Source organism: Budorcas taxicolor, chromosome 22, assembly GCF_023091745.1.
Source record: "Budorcas taxicolor isolate Tak-1 chromosome 22, Takin1.1, whole genome shotgun sequence".
In the NCBI taxonomy this organism is placed as follows: domain Eukaryota; kingdom Metazoa; phylum Chordata; class Mammalia; order Artiodactyla; family Bovidae; genus Budorcas; species Budorcas taxicolor.
Genome location: NC_068931.1, coordinates 21760774 through 21778732, shown reverse-complemented (window position 1 = coordinate 21778732; position 17959 = coordinate 21760774). Strand labels below are relative to the sequence as shown.

General features: G+C 39.1%; 1 protein-coding gene across 1 annotated transcript in view; it reads right to left on the bottom strand.

Annotated features, from left to right (window-relative positions):
* Positions 1–242: 242 nt before the first annotated feature.
* The window catches only part of RPRD1A (regulation of nuclear pre-mRNA domain containing 1A), a 64738-nt gene continuing 47021 nt past the window's right edge, over positions 243–17959 (bottom strand). The window contains exon 7 of the mRNA XM_052660493.1: positions 243–505. Within this exon, the coding sequence (XP_052516453.1) occupies positions 356–505 (150 nt within the window). The 3' untranslated portion in view covers positions 243–355. The remainder of the gene's footprint in view (positions 506–17959) is intronic.

The window sequence follows — 17959 nt, the reverse complement described above, 5'->3', positions numbered from 1 at the left end:
CTGATTAGATACTGAAGAAAATAAAGAAAAACATTTGAAAATACATGAAGAAATAGAAACATGGAAATTTCTCACAAGGCCCTGGGTCAAAAAAATTTACAAAAAGATCTTTTGAAAATAATCACTACTTGTGAGCTTAATACACATAGAGATTCACTTTGTTTAAACTAAGTCATGTTAACTTACCAATAAAATAGTAAACAAACCAACATTTTAAACAATTTTATAAATTACCTGTCATTTCTTTTTGTTAATGTCACTCTCTCAACAATATACAAAAATAACACTACAGCACTATCCACCTAACCTGTCTCCATCTCTTGCAAAGTCCTGGGCCCTGGAAAGAGACTGGTCATCAATCTTCACTGTAGATATCCCCCGCAAAGGGCAGGTGCATGTGGCTGCCAGTGACATTGGGCAATCGAGATAAGTCCGGCAGGCTCTGGATCCGGGACCTGAGTTCTTTGCGCACCAAGGAAACTCTGGCTAACTTGCGCTTGTATTCCTGTAACATCAAACCACTCTCATTAGCACTGTGGGAGTTCAGAGAGGACCCATCTAGCTTATCCAGCTAATGCTCTGCAGAAAATCTGATAAAGCACTCAGTTTATGCTGAAAAACAAGATTATGTGAGCCTTAGGATCAAGAGAGGGATTTGGGAAATACTCAAGTAGAGAAACTCATTCTTAGGAAAAACTACAATCTTAAATTGCTGCTTCACACCTGTAAAAAAAGATTAACATATTAATGTATCAATATTTAACTGAAGCACATAGGATTCTCAGGTATACTAGGGCAAGGACAATAAAAAGTATATATTTATTTCCACAAGCTTAAAATAAAATTTAGCAGTGTTTTTGACTATAAATGCTGGCAAAAAACCACAGCAGTATTATCAGTATCTTTGAGTTTATCTCGAACAGAAACCAGATGCTTCATTATTATATCATTTTTCACATTTATCACTACTTTGAAATGATTAGACCAACTGCTAGTATTACTTATCAGTAAAGAACCGTGTATTACTGTACAAGTTTTATTACTTCAATAACTATTTCAATATAACTTTTTCCTATTGTAATGTTATGCATTTTATTTTCTACATTTAAAATATTTAACTTGAGAAGGGGTCCAAGGCTTCATAGGCTCACCGAAGGATCTCAATGGCACAAAAGGAAAAAAACTTAGGAAACCCTGCAATCAGCAGACTAAGGTGTCGGACTAGAAACCAATAAAGATCATGTCTGGCTTAGGGGGAACAGGCCATTCTCTGCAGCGGAAACATCTTTTATTGATAACTGAAGTTTTCAGACTTCAACCAGAAGAGAGGAACCTTCTTTACTCCATCACCTAGTAGAGGCAGGGTGTGAAGAGGGGAATCAAAAAGTTGACTATCATTTCCTCTGTAAAGACTAGAAACTTGGCCGCCCTCTGACCAAGGGTTAAGCTCCCCGAGACAGAGCAGGTGAGCAAGAAGTTCCCATCTGGGGCAGCAGGCCTACCCACAGGGAGCCCCTTTTTGTTTCTCAACTCTGACTGAATCTCCTAGGAAATCTCTGGAGAAACTCAGAATTCTCAGAAGAACACCAGCCTCACTGACCATCAAATAAATGAGAACCTCTGGAAGCAGGTTCAGAGCTCTTGAATTTTGTAAAAGCTCCCCCAAAGGATGCTAATATACGAGCTACTTCTCTATAGGTTTTGTCTAAAAATGAAATCAGGGAAGCTTCTCTGTATTACTGAGTTCCCTCTTTTAAAGAACAACCATTAATATGCCTGGGGAAAGGAGTCAGTCAGAATTACTATATCCCGACCACTCTAAGGCAATGTGGGAAAGAGGGTTTCTGAAGCACACTGGGGAAGTGAGCACCCAGACAGACAAAGCCAACGAGGCTGAAAGCTGGGCACGCCGTAGGACAGCTTTGGACACGTGAGAGAGGTCGATTCTTGCCGTCTGCCTGTCCTTGCACTTTTAATCCATCATGAAGGTTGAGGTTGAGTAAGGGAGTTTAAGAGGGATCTAAAACCTCAAGGTTACGACTTCCCTGCTCCCTTTTCCCCTTTGCCAGTGACACTCTGGCACAGCAGGTAGGTTTCAGCACAGCAGCTCCGAGTGGCACACAGCAGAGCAGCTAGGTGTTCACTCCAGATACACACGTCTCAGTCCATACACATCTCCACCCTTAGCACACTTCCTCAGAATACTCTGGTGGGGGCGGGGGCAAACACATACCTCCATCTGTCCCGTCTGTGTGCATGCTCAGGGGCTTCAGCTGTCTCTGACTCTGCAACCCCATGGCAGGCTCCTGTCCATGGGATTTCCCAGCAAGAATACTGGAGTGGCTTGCCATGGCCTCCTCCAGATCTTCCTCACCCAGGGATAGAACCCATGGCTCCTACGTCTCCTGCATAGCAGGCAGATTCTTTACCACTGAGCTACCAGGGAAGCCCCCATTTGTCCCTGTTTGTACTAAATCGTTCTTTAATAAATAACACCTAAAGTACTCCGAGGTTAGCACGATAGATTCAGATGCTGTTCAAACATGCACAGAAGTAATTTCTCTGCTCCTCTTGAGGCTAGATGTCCTGACAAGTCTCATGTGCTTTTAGTGATCATTACTGCCCATCCTAATTTCAAGTTTCTAGCAACCACACAGGCTGTTCTTGTTACTGAGATTTATCTCAATCCTTCGATTCAAAGGATGTATGGCAATTAAAAGCCCTTTACCAACTGGTGACATTGCATACAAAAAAGTGGTAAACATAAACAAAAGCTGCCCTTTACTAGATGTCCACTGATACACCAGGCATTAAAAAAAGAACCCATTTCATCCTCTCAGTAATCCTGTGAGAAGACTGATTATCCCTCACAAACAGTAAAAATAAGGCTTTCTTCAATTAGGAACAAAAGTAGTAACCAAAAATTTTCTTCTACTGTCAGAATCAGACTTTCATCTGAAAGACAGATTTAAGAAGTTGTAGTTAACCATCTGACGTTAGCCTGAAGAAAAAACCAGAAGAAACCTGATTACCCAATTCTATGATCCAGGCCACAGTTCTAAAGGTCTTAAATTGCCTCACTGGATTCCACAGGCTGGTTTCCTATGGCAACGATGCTTACAGTAAGAGGTGTGTGTTGTTCTGAAACTGAGGCTCTACCGCAGACGTGGAGGTTGAGAATACTGGGGCACTGACAACCCCTGCCCACCGCCCCTACCCACCCCAACGCCCCATTCCCCCCCCCCCCCCCCACCCCGTTCAGGAGGTAGCAGTCTTCACCAGCAGCTGAGAGGAACACAGGCTGCTGCACCCCTCCCCTCCACCTAGAGTTCAGGTCCTATAGCAGGGGGAGCATTTAGAGAAAAGCCTGCCATCGTCTCCACCCAGTTCCACAGTCCCGACTCACAGGCTTTACAGGAGGAAAGAAACAGGCAATAAAACAGCGCCCTCCTGGGGTCGGAACAAATATCTAACTGACCTCAAAACAAAATCATTATCTGGAAGAGATTCCTGCACTCCCATGTTCATCGCAGCATTGTTCACAATAGCCAAGACACGGAAACAACCTAAGTCTCTGCCAACAGATGAAGGCATAAAGATGTGGTACGTGTACAATGGAGCACTCAGCCACGAGAATGAAGGCAATTCTGTCATTTGCAACAACCTGGACAAACCTAGAAGACACTGCTGTTGTTTATGGTCACTAAGCCGGGTTCGACACTTTTGTGACCCCATGAACCATAGCCCGCCAGACTCCTTGGTCCATGGGATTCTCCAGGCAAGAATACTGGAGTGGGTTGTCGTTTCCTTCTCCAGGGGATCTTCCCAACACAGAGACTGAACCCAAGTCTTCGGCATTGCAGGTGGATTCTTTACCACTGAGTAAAAAAATTAGCCAAAGACAAATACTATGTAATCTCACATGTGGACCCTTAAAAAAAAAAAAGATGAACTTACAGAAACAGAGTAAGAGTGATGCTGACCAGGGACTGGGGTGCTGGGCTGGGGGAGATGGGAAGATGCCAGTCAATGGTAGAAGCCTTCAGTTATAAAATGAATATGCTCTGGAGATCTAATGTCGAGATGCTGATTGTAGTCAATAATACTGAGTACACCTGGTATCTGCTGAGAGTAGACCTTATGTTCTCATCACCAAAAAGGAAAGAGAGAAAAAGTAATGCTGTGTAGTGAGGAATATATTAATTAACCTGATTGTTAGTAATTATTTTACAAAGAATACTTCTGTCAAATCATCCCACCATTCTCTGTAAATATACACAATTTTATGTGACAGTTTCACCTCAATGAAGCTGAAGGTGGGGGCAAAGAAACATCTCTTTTTATTCTTAGTAAATAAAAAAGGCCACTACAGCTAAGTCCGTTTTAGTTTTCTCATTCTTTTCTAACTAAACCTGCATTTTGCAAAAACGGCTTTCAAAATTTTTGTATTTTAACCTAAAGAGCTTCTTTTTCCTACAAGAATTTAGCTCTGTTCCAGCAACAAAGAGGATCTGAATTCCAAAGTTTAAAAAAAAAAACATGCTGAAAAGCCAAAGCATTAAAAAATCAGGCCCTTTCCCTTAGTAATAAATACTGAACTGATATATACACCCTTCACTGCAAAAGTACAGTGTCCTATTTTGTCTTTTTAAAATTTTTATTTTTTAATTGAAATATAGTTGATTTATAGTTATTGTAAACCCTCTGGTGTACAACAAAAATGATTAAGTCATATAGAACATACATAAAAGAATCTATGTTCTTTTTCAGATCCCTTTCCATTACAGGTTAAGATGTTGAATATAGTTCCCTCTGCTATCCAGTACATCCTTGTCATCTACTTTAGATACAGTAGTCTATATCTGTTCATCTCAAATTCCAGTCTATCCCTTCCAGCCTTTCCCCCTTCGATCTCTTTTTTTTGTTCTCTTCTGTGATTTGTTGACTATCTTCAGTACTTCTTTGGATTACTTCTTGTTTATATCTACTATACATTTTGGGGTTTGCAATTACCCTGAGGTTTTGGTATAGTCGTCTATATAAACACGCGTGTTGTAAGTCACTGATCTTTCAATTTCAAACACATTTTAAATACCCTGCCATTTATACTCTCCTTCTCTCTAGGTTACATTTTGATAACGTATTTTACATCTAATTGCTCTGTATATCCTTTAACTGCTTACTGTGGACACAGGTGTGATTTTACTACTTTTGTCTTTTAATCTTTCTAGCTTTGTGTGTGGGTGATTTCCTTAATGTTTTCTTTTACCTGGGAGCTTTTTCATCTCTTAGCCTGTCTCTAGTTGTGGCCTTTTCTTTTTCAGCTAGAGAAGTTCCTTAAACATTTTTTTGTAAAGCTGGTCTGGTGGTGGTGAATTCTTCTACCTGTTACTTCTCTATAAAAGCTTTTGATTATCCATCAAATCTGAAGGAGAGTCTCGTGGGTAAAGCATTCTTGGTTGTAGGCTTTTCCATTTCACTCATTTCTGGCCTGCAGTTTCTGCTAAAAAAATCAGCTGCCATTTTTTGAACCAATGTTTTACCTCATTTCCTGCCAACTGTTTACATGAGTTATTTTACTTCTCCCTTGTTATTCCCCACTCATTCAACAAGGCCTCTATTTTTATTCTTAATTTACTTGCCAGATCTCCACCAGCACCACACTCAAACAGCAATGCTCATGTATATTTCAATATCAATCAATCAGGAGGTGCAATCTATCTTGTGTGCAGTGAAAGTGGGGTAGAGCTAGGTTGAAATTTGAACCACTAGAAACACTCTTCTTTACAGCTAATATTGAGTATCTATTGTGTCCAAATTGTCTCATTTCACACGACCTATTTTAAGATCAATCTTTGCCACAGAAGCTTTTCCTACTGTGGTTTCACACCTGCTACTATTCAAGTTAGTTCTGAACCTGAATACTACTGTTCTGTTCTCTGGTTTTTATATCCATAACTGGGGAAAACACACTTTGTGTCTATCTGTATTCCTTATAGTGTCCAGCAGAGCACAGGGTATGAACAAGTAGGTCCCCAGTGGATTCTCCTGGAAATGAAGGCAAAAGATCTGGATACAAGTACTGCTGTGAAAATGCTGCACTCAATATGCCAGTAAATTTGGAAAACTCAGCAGTGGCCACAGGACTGGAAAGGTCAGTTTTCATTCTAATGCCAAAGAAGGTTCAAACTACTGCACAAATGCACTCATCTCACACGCTAGCAAAGTAATGCTCAAAATTCTCCAAGCCAGGCTTCAACAGTACATGAACCAAGAACTTCTAGATGTTCACGCTGGATATAGAAAAGGCAGAGGAACCAGAGATCGAATTGCCAACATCCGCTGGATCATAGAAAAAGCAAGAGAATTCCAGAAAAACATCTACTTCTGCTTCACTGACCATGCTTTAAGCCTTTGTGTGGATCACAACAAACTGTGGAAAATTCTTAGAGACAGGAATACTTGACCACCTTACCTGCCTCCTGAGAAACCAGTTTGCAGGTCAAGAAGCAACAGTTAGAATCAGACATGGAACAATGCACTGGTTCCAAATTGGGAAAGGAGTACGTCAAGGCTGTATATTGTTACCTTGCTTATTTAACTTATATGCAGAGTACAACATGCGAAATGCCATGGTGGATGAAGCACAAGCTGGAATCACGACTGCTGGGAAAAATATCAATAACCTCAGAAATGCAGATGACACCAGCCTTATTGCAGAAAGCAAAGAGGAACTGAAGAGCCTGTTGATGAAGTGAAAGAGGAGTGAAAAAGCTGGCTTAAAACTCAACATTCAAAAAACCAAGATCACAGCATCTGGTCCCATCACTTCATGGCAAAAAAAAAAGGGAAACAATGGAAATATTGAGTTTATTTTCTTGGGCTCCAATCACTGAGGATGGCGACTGCAGCCATGAAACTAAAAGACGCTTGCTCCTTGGAAGAAAAGCTATGACCAACCTAGACAGCATATTAAAAAGCAGAGACATTACTTTGCCGACAAAGGTCTGTTTAGTCAAAGCTATGGTCTTTCCAGCAGTCATGTATGAATGCGAGAGCTGGACCATAAAAATGGTGCGCGCCAAAGAATTGATGCTTTTGAACTGTAGTGTTGGAGAAGATACTTGAGAGTCCCTTGGACAATAAGGAAATCCAACCAGCTGATCGTAAAGGCAATCAGTTCTGAATATTCATTGGAAAGACTGATGCTGAAGCTGAATCTCCAATACTTTAGCCACCTGATGTAAAGAACGACTCTTTGGAAAAAACCCTGATGCTGGGAAAATTTGAGGGCAGGAGAATGGGACGACAGAGAACAAGATGGGGTCACCGATTCGGTGAACACGAATTTGAGCAAGCTCGGGGAGCTGGTGATGGACAGGGAAGCTCGGCGTGCTGCAGTCCATGGGGTCGCTGGGTCAGACACAGCTGAGTGACTGAACTGAACTGCTTCCTCCATTTATTACCTATAATCTTAGGCAACATGCCCTAAGATTATCTAAGCCTCAGTTGCTTCCTTTATACAATATGGGTATCTATTTTATCGGGCTGTGAGGCCTAAATAAGTTAATTTTGGAAGTTTTCAAACTATGAAGTGTCATATGACTGTGGTCATCATTCTGAGATGGCATCAGAACCATCGTGCACCAAGAACAGCCAAGAGAATAAATGTCCTGAAATGCGGATTTCTTAGTCACTTTAGGGCTGACCCAGATACAGTTGTTCTAACATTCCAGTTCTTAAAATAAATGTCTTCACTATTTCTGAATTTAAATGTATATATAAGGGCAAACTTTTTCTTGCAGATGCCACTAAGAAGTGTGCTCTCTTCTTTCATACATGACTATGACTTAGAAAAAAAAAAACAACTTAGAATTTCAATTGTGTCCAGGTGAGGATCGTTAATAGCCAATAAAGGCTGTGGTCAACAATTTCAAGCATCATGCCTACCATGCTCCAGCCCTTCCTTCCTACCTACTTCCTGAGGGACAGCTGCTGCAGCAGAAAAGGAAAACATCAAGTTAGGAAGCCCAGTCCTGATTCTAGTGAGCAAGCTGTGTAGCTTCTCTAGGAACCGAGTCTGAGTGTAATCCAGGTTCCAGAATACTCTGAACACAAGGTTTTGACAAATCATTCTTTCATCTGTGGACTCAATCTTCAGCATCCCCTTCAAGTATAAAATATGACTGGGCCAGGTAACAACCAGTTTTAAAAGACATACATACTAGGATATTTTTTTAGTCAAGAAAACATGGACATCCTAGCATGTGGGGGTTATTAAAGACTTTCCCCACAACAGTTACTTCTTAAAGATGAAGTCAGTAATGTTTCCAAATGACATCTTATTTATATAGTATTCTTAGGTGTACCTATGCAAACACCTAAGCAATTTAATTTCTCCCTTTATGACTGTATGTATCCTTTGTTGAAATTTGATAGTAACATACTTGAGAAACTTGGGTTACGATGAATTAATGTTAAAGGTAGAGCTAGTCATCTTCATTCCAAACAGTATCAAGACATAATCTTCAGAACATATTATAAGAACCCCTTAGGTTGATGATAATGCTCATAATCCTGGTTCCTTTTATTGTTCTTCTGCAGAACTCTAAATGGCTTTGTTCTTTGATATGTATTTTATTATGTCTTTTGCCTCTCTCTAGATGTTATCAAGTCTTTCTTATATGACTTTCTTCAAATAACTATTAATAGAAGCTCCAATTCTCACTTTTGAGAATCCACCATAATTTACTTCATTTTGTTTTTCCTGGTGTTGGGACTCTTTGCTAGGTTAGACGGGAAAAGTTAACCAAAGAATTTAATATCAATCAAGATTTTTTTATTACCACTTTTTTTTCGAAACAAGGCCAAGAAATTCCACGGTGTCAGGAAAATTAGTCAAGTCTGTGTCGTTTCCAGGGAACAGAGTATAAAGCAGGTAAAGATCTCAGTAGTTTGCCCTAACCTGTCATCTAGAAAACAAATACCCAAATTTAGTTTGGTATACAGTCCTGAAATTTTTCAAAATTATAATAATTAAAGTATTTTTAAAATATCAAATCCTTTCTATTTTCTTTTCACAGTATCCTATTTGTCTCTGATGGGCCCATTTTTCCTTGACCATCTGCAGAAAAGTTCTACCTTTTAGTGTGGAATACTTTAGCATAAATGAATGTTATCTAACACTGTCTTACATCATTCAGCTCCTTTGAGGGCTCACTATCATTTTCTTAAGTATTCTAAAAGCAGATTTTACCTTAAAATATCCTTGAAAAAGGTAATTCCCACCTGTTAATAAGTTATGATTCTACTAGCACAAAGGCTCATTAGCTTTCTGGATTAACAAGTAGAAAAAAGATTCAATATTTACTCAGGGACTAAGATTTCTGCAGGGAACCCAATGCCTACCTGGCTATCAGCTAGGTTTTTAAAAAGTCAGTAATGCTAAATTATAATGAGGGTAGATACTGTTACAAATAAGCTTTATACATTTCTAGATTCATCAAGTATGATCCTAATTAAAATTTTGGTGTGCTGACTAAATGTCAAACACGGTTCTAAGTGGCCCATTTAATCTTCATAGGAAGAGATTATTATCATCCATGCATTACAGGGCTTCCCTGGTGGTTCAGCTGGTAAGGAATCTGCCTGCAATGCCGGAGACCTGGGTTCACTCCCTGGGTTGGAAAGATCCCCTGGAAATGGGAATGGCTACCCACTCCAGTATTCTGGCCTGGAGAATTCTATGGACAGTATAGTCCATGGGGTCACAAAGAACTGGACAGGACTGAGTGACTTTCACAGATAATAAAACTAAAGCACAACCGCTGCTGCTGCTGTTCAGCCGCTCAGTCATGTCCAATTCTTTATGACCCCATGGACTGCAGTCCGCCAGGCTCCTCTGTCCATGGGATTTCCCAGGCACGAATACTGGAGTGTATTTCCTTCTCCAGGGAACCTTCCCGACCCAAGGATCAAACCTGCATCTCCTGCTTGGCAGGCAGATTCTCTACCACTGAGCCACCAGGGAAGTCCAAAGCACAATTAACCACTTGTTAAGAAACTTCCTCTAAAGTCAACAAAGGCTGCAAACCGACAATCTGGCTTCGGAGTCTTCATACTTAACCATTATTCTATCTTACCTCTCATATCTAGAATTGCTACTGGTATGGGTATTCTGAAGAAGTGTTATCCAGCTGAAATCTACCTTACATCGAATATAGGATTACCACAATCACAGGACCAACAGGTCCCTAAAACTCAAAACCCAACACATTAAGGAAACAAATTGTGACTTATAGTAGGTAGTCTATCCCTTCATTAAAACACCTCTGAAATTTCCAGTAGTGGAGAGATGTCATTTTCACATGAGTAACAGCATATGGGCTTAAAGATTTTAAAAAAAAGTGGGGGGTTGGGAAGGGGACCAATGATAGTAATAGCAGCAACACAGAGACACAAGAGAAAAGAAACAAGAAAAGTTAAAGGGCCAGTCCAATCAGCAATGATGACCAACATTTCAGGGAAGTTGAACCTATTGCCAATTATCACTTTTGACATTGGAAAGGGAGCATGAGCCAAGAGCCTACAGGCCACTTCTCTGAGTAACTTCAAAATCAAATGGAAAGAAGGAATTTAAGGAAGGGAGATGTAACACATTAATTTTTCTACTCATCTTGTATTTACCCTAGGAAGTAGACTTAATCACGCTTTCTTGAAATTTTGTTACCTTTTAGCCTAAATTATTTTCATCTCCTGTGTGCCTTTTAGTCTCACTCCCTAAGAAAATGTTATCCAGTTACTAAAGAATCACACTATCTCAGTGTCATGGAGGTCAGCTAATTCGGTATTTCCCAAATTGGGTGTCCAGTAGGTTTTCCAGTATGTCATGTATGGATGTGAGAGTTGAACTACAAAGAAAGCTGAGCATCGAAGAATTGATGCTTTTGAACCGTGGTGTTGGAGAAGACGCTTGAGAGTCCCTTGGATTGCAAGGAGATCCAACCAGTCAATCTTAAAGGAAATCTGTCCTGAATATTCATTGGACGGACTGATGCTGAAGCTGAATCTCCAATACTTTGGCCACCTGATGCGAAGAACTGACTCACTGGAAAAGACCCTGATGCTGGAAAAGATTAAAGGTGGGAGAAGGGGATGACAAGAGGATGAGATGGTTGGATGGCATCAGCGATTCGATGGACCTGAGTTTGAGTAAGGTTTGGGAGTTGGTGATGGACAGGGAAGCCTGGCATGCTGCAGTCCATGGGGTCGCAAAGAGTCGGATCCAACTGAGTGACTGAACTGAACTGAAATTGGGTGTCCTGCAGAATACTGCCACACAAGGCTTTTAACAGGCAGGCCATAAACCAGGGATTCTAGGCTGTTCAAGAGCACATCCAGCTTCTTTGTGACATCCCTACTCCCGTCTCCAACGTGCTCATGTCCAGAATAAAGCTTCAGAAGAGATTCTGTTTTGTAACATTCCTCAAAAACACTGACATACATAACACAGGCAAACATGAGAGCCAACATTTCTCGTTCTTGTCATTCAATCTCTTCTTGACTGCCTTCAGCAACAGCAAACATTGCATTCTCTTTTAAAGAACAGTTTCACTGGATACAGAATTCTCGGATGGAATTTCTCCCAACACTTTTCACTCCACTCTTCTTGGCGTGGTTCTGCTGTAATTCTTTTCCTACAGGTAAGAATTTTTTTTTTTTTTCAGCTTTTCCCAAGGTTTTCTCTTTGCATTTCATTTTCTGCAATTTGAATATGACATGAAAACTGAAAGAGTTAGTCGCTCAGTCATGTCCAACTCTTTGCAACCCCATGGACTATACAATGCATGAAATTTTCCAGGTCAGAACACTGGAGTGGGTAGCCATTTTCTTGTCCAGGGGATCTTCCTGACCCAGGGATCAAACTGGGGTCTCTCAAATCACAGGTAGATTCTTCACTGTCTGAACCACCTGGGAAGCCCCAACACACCTAAGTGCAAGCTACATTTTTTATATCCTGTTAAGTATTTGTCCTCTCAGTTTCCTGGATCAGTCAGTCTGATGTCTTGTCACTAATTTCAGAATTTCTTCTGCTTCATTTGTTCTCCTTCTGATATCCCAAGCAAATGTTATGTTACACTTTTCCAAACTGCCCACAATTACTGAATGTTCTAGGTTTGGTTTTTGTTTTGGAGAAAAGGTTGTTGCTGTTGTTCTATTTTCTTTTTGCATCTAAATTGAGAAAATCTCTACTGATGGATTATCAAGCCCATATATTTTTTTCCCTCAGCAGTGTCCAATCTACTGAGGTGATCATCAGAATCACTCATGTCAGTGTTTATTCCTAGCATTTAAAATTTGTTTTTGATTCTTTAAGCATACACCTCTACTTATATCTGTTCTTGCATGGTGTCTATTCTTCATTAGAGTTGTTAACATATTAATCAATTACATTCCTGAACTGGTGATTCTAAAATTTGTGTCATACAAGAATCTATTTCTGACTTCTTGTTTTGTCTCTTTAGGCTGTTCCTTGCCTTTTGGCATGTTTTGCAATTTTTCAAAAGCCAGACAATAAAAAACTGAGGTAAATAGAGGTTTTACATTGGTCTGGCCAGGATTTGGGCTGTATTTAAGGTTTGCTACAGATGTAGATAGCTGAGGCTTTTTGAAACACATTACTTTCATAGTCCTTTCACATTAGGCCAGGTCTAATTGGAAGAATGGTCTTGTCATTTGGAATACATCCACTGGTCCTAATTCGGCCTTCTTATATAAATCAAACTCTTCTCTCCCAATGGCTTTCAAAGCATCTGAAGACAAGTAGCACGTAAATTATGCCTGTCCTTAAGTCTGATCTCTGATATCCCCATTTGTTCAACTGTCCCCAACGTACTTTGTTTTTATTTCCTTTGCCATCCTGACCCCTGCCTCTGAATACACTGTGGTAATTCCCTTTGCTAATGCAGAATCCAGCCCAAGTTAAATACATTAATCCAGCTGTAGTTTAACAAGCATGCAATGAAACAGAACTTATTTTTCATATTCTGAACATTTAGTGTAGCTTAACACTGTTTATGTTACTACAGCTTTATCACCACGCTAACAGCTACATGACCCCTGTTTTCTCAAGAAATGATGCCAAGCCATACTGATGCAGTTAGCTTAGAGAAATCTAAATGCAGAACTGACAGTGGAAATTTTGAAGTGATAATGAAGGCAATGCAAGAGTCAGGGATTCCCCATTCAATCTGGACTGGTTATGGACCAATGGTTATTAAACTGTGAGCCACAGATGCGTATTAGAGGCAGCTTTAATTCAACTAAAGTTGTGAACAAATCTGGGCAATGTGCATTTTTCAAAAGTTTTGGCCACTCAGAAAATTTAAAAATGACAATGCTCTCATGTTCTATAATCTGATGTTTCATGAACAAATTTTTTTTTTGGGTGGCGGGGGGGACACACAGCATATGAGGTCTTAGTTGCCAGAACAGCGCCCCCTACAGTGGAAGCACAGTTTTAATCCCAGATGGGAATCAGGGATGTCCCAAACACACTTTTTCTTTAATCAAAGACAACTGAACACATTTATCTATGGTCCCAAAAGTTAAAAAGTAACTGAAATCTCATTAGGCTTTAGAACACAGAACACATTACTGTAGCATAATGTATTCAGCATCCAATAAGTTATAAAATTTATCAAATTTACTGATAATGATCTGCCTCATTAATGTGTATTTCATTGTATGTAAAATTATCTCAATTTTAAAATGCACTACGTATTAGTCCTAAAAAACACCCAAGAATACTACTTTATGATGGAATAATATCACTGTATATTAGAAAGCTTCCAAGAATGAAACTGGCTTTGCTTTGAAGCAGCTCCTTTCTTCATAACCTGATCTAAGTAAGCATGACCAAATTTGACATGTTTTACAAAGAAATTTTGCTTTAGGAAGCTATGCCAGACAAAATTCTTTCTGAGGGATTATATTAGTATGAATGACATAAAGCTCTCTTTAAAATTTTAACTACCTAAGAAGTTCATATTTTACTTCAACAAAAATGCTATGTGCAATGGTATCAAAATTAGCAAGACAAATTCTAACATGAATCTTACTTCAAAAAGGAGTGGACAAATAAATTAGAAGGTACAGTTACCAAAAATACCACTTCCCCAATAAATTAAAATGGTGCATTGAAGGACTGAGCTTAGAGAGGCAGTGAGGACTTGTATTAAACAGATTAACTTCTAGTATTTTTGATAGTAAATATCTCCCCCAGCCAGTATGTCACATGGACCTAGGTCTTCCAATAGATCCACAACTTATATATCCTACATGGATAAATGGACCTCTTTCCTAAGGCTTCAGCTGTCTTTTTAATAAAGGAAACGAAAGATACAATAAATGTGCTGCTAAATTGCTTCAGTCGTGTCCAACTCTGTGAGACCCCATAGATGGCAGCCCACCAGGCTCCCCCGTCCCTGGGATTCTCCAGGCAAGAACACTGGAGTGGGTTGCCATTTCCTTCTCCAATGCATGAAAGTGAAAAGTGAAAGTGAAGTCGCTCAGTTGTGTCCGACTCTTAGCAACCCCATGGACTGCAGCCTACCAGGCTCCTCCATCCATGGGATTTTCCAGGCAAGAGTACTGGAGTGGGGTGCCATTGCCTTCTCCGACAGTAAATGCTGGCCACCTATAATGTTGTTTTAAAAAGTCACTATCACAAACACTTTTTAGAAGATGAGATTGAATATATGCAACTATTCAAGACAAAACAGTGGAGTGAAATACACTGAAATATTAAAAATCATTGTTTTCAGAGAGGCTGATATAAACTCTTTAAGCTGGAATTTTTTCAGTACTTTCCAAATTTTCTATAATAAACATTTATTGTTTTTATGATGGGAAAGCATTTTAGGAATAAAAGGCAAGGAAAAACTTTTAACCCTGCATACAAACTTACTTAGAAGTTTCCATGATGAAGAATGGGGGCAAAGTTAAAAGCACTGAATTTTAAGAGTTTAAACAGATCTCATAAATCATTAGGTTTGATATCTGCATTTTGAAGATGAGGGGAAAAAGAGGTTTATATTACACAACTTCAAACCAAAAGTTCTAAAACCCATAACTCTCTGGTTCATTATTCTAATCCAAACTTCATACTCACTGAAGGCTAATCAAGATAAATATCCAAGTTGGATGTAAATCTGTACATTGAGTATAGCTGTAACTCTTTTAACATTTTTGTAATTATGCTTACAATGGTATTTTTAATCTGTGATTTTTATAAGAAAGTACACTGAAATGTTATCAGGAGCTAAGTAGTTTTAATATATTCATTTTAATGTAATTATTTTAATATATTTTTCAAATTTCCTTTGAAGATAATATTAACTAATACTTCAGTGCTTCAGTGTTCTCATTCATAAAACAGTATCCACCTCATATAGTCACAAATAAAGATAGGATCAGTACCTAGACCTGCACCTTCACAAAGAGTAAATGCTAAGTATTCGTTATTATTTTATAATAAAATTATAAATTGTCTCCTTAGAATGGTGTTTAACTGTAGTATCAGGTTTCAGGTTAGACACTGGTCATTTTTCACCTATATAATGGAAAATGTTTCCTTTATTCAGGATTGGGATATTTCATGCAAGAGGCCAAAGATTTTGGTAATCTAAATAAAAACTAATAAGCTCTTAGAGGCTGTGAAGACAACCTATTTTCTGATGGATACTAAGTAGGGATGGGGCAGGATCTCCACATGTGTAGGCATTTTCAGTAGTTTACATCACTATGTTGGACTTTTCTGTTAACTATTTCTTAGGGGAAAATTCTTCCGTCTGAATCTGCTGTTTTATGTATTGCCCTTCAAGGAATGCCTGGTGATTCCAGTGATGTTACTGTCTTTGTGACTAGACTGTTATGTACAACTTACTTGGGTTGTCATTAAAGTGGACAAGACCCAACATCAATTATCCCAGTGAATGATTTTCCACAAACAGGTGATCCCCATTACTCCTGGGCCTCACCAGCTTGGAGGAAACACTGCCCTTTCCCTCTGCTCCAAGCTCCGATACAGACACAAATGCCTCACCGCTGCTACTTGGCCCAGGAAGCGGGGGAAGTGACCTTCCTGTTTCCACTGCAGCACCCTTAGTCACTGTGTGTTGTTCCAACCTCCTGCTTCCACTTCGGAGCTTAGAATATTTGAGCAAACGCTCTCATCTTGAGGAGGGCACATGCCAAGATATGGTTTATTTCTTCAATTCCTATCAGTGATCCACCTTCAAAGTAGACTGCCATTTGAGGGGGGAGGGCACCTCTATCATTTATCTTATTAGAGTGGAACTATCATATACATATTTAATAAATGTAACTTCTTCATTGTATCTATCTGTATCTTTTAAGCAATCTTTATCAGTCACTATAAACAGGATTTTCTGCTGCAATAGAAATGTTCTATATCTGCACTATCCAACAGAGTACCAAAGAGCCACAGGTGGCTACTAATCATCTGAAATATGGCTAATACTGATAACTTAAAATTGTATTCAATTGTAATTAAATATCACTGTGGCTAGTGGCTACTGGGTAGTGCAGCTCCTTATCTCTTTACATTTCACCTCAACTCCATGTGTGTCTCCAATTCATTTTTCTTCCTCAAATTTCATTTCATCCCCCTCTTCACTGTATCTACCTTTATATTTGTGTAATATATATACATATACATCTTTATTATATCATAAAGATAGACCATGCTAGGTTTAATAATTCCTTTTATTTTAATATATATTAACTTTTCTATAAGTTCTAGGAGGTGGGAAAAGCTGCCACTCAGTCTAACATCGTAAAAAAAAGAAATCTACTCTGCTTTTATTTTCTCTACAGAAGAGAGTGAAAATCTAAATCAGGCAAGAAATAATGTGAATATCACACTTTAATTATGCCCAAGTCTCCTAAAAGAATCAATTATATTCCAGACCAACTTCATTTCTGAGACAATTACATCTCAGATATCACAAAGAACTACCAACAGGGTGCACGCCAGCATTATTGTACCTAATTTTGAAAAAACGCTAACCCTGGAGAAGGAAATGGCAACCCACTCCAGTATTCTTGCCTAGAAAATCCCATGGACAGAGGAGCCTGGCAGGCTATGGTCCATGGGGTCGCAAAGAGTCGGACTGAACGACTTCACTTGACTTGACTAGACTCTAAAAACAACAGAGAAGTAAGTATGGGGCAGGCAAGTCCAAATCTCAAAGAAAGATTGAATATATTATTTAAAAGAACCTAGGAATCCAGTTGCAATCACTGAGATGCTAAGAATATAACTAGGAATATAAACACTTGCTTTTTGAGAGCTCACACTACACATACAAAAACACTGCAGACATCGTATACTCTTTTTACAGTATCCCAATAAATAAAACATAAATTCACTGGTTAAATGATAAAACAGATGTAAACTAGCTAGAATACCTCCAAGTCTCTTTGTTTTGAGGCTGAAACTTCTGGGGCACTTTCTATAGGCTAAGCAGTTTAAGCACCCCTACTCGTTTAAATCCCGTAATAATCATATAAAGCAGGTATAATTATTATCTCTACTTTATAGACAAGGAAAATGAGGTAGAGAAAGATCAAATGACTTGCCATTTGCCACTCAGCTAGTGAGTGGTGAAGCCAGATTCTTAACTAAGGTAATCCGGTTCCAGAGTTCCTACTCTTCAGCACAGAGCTAAAGTGCCTGGCTATGCGTTCACTGATACAAGACCAAGCTGATTAACTGGGGAAAACATCTAATCACAGGCATATGTTTCTAGCCTAGCCTTATCTCTCAAACATAAAAATACTTTTATTTGTAATTTTAAATATATTCTTAAGAAATCTGCAGAAGAAACAAAAGCCAAAACAAGAAGTAACAAGTGTTTTTAAGAAAAACTCTTAC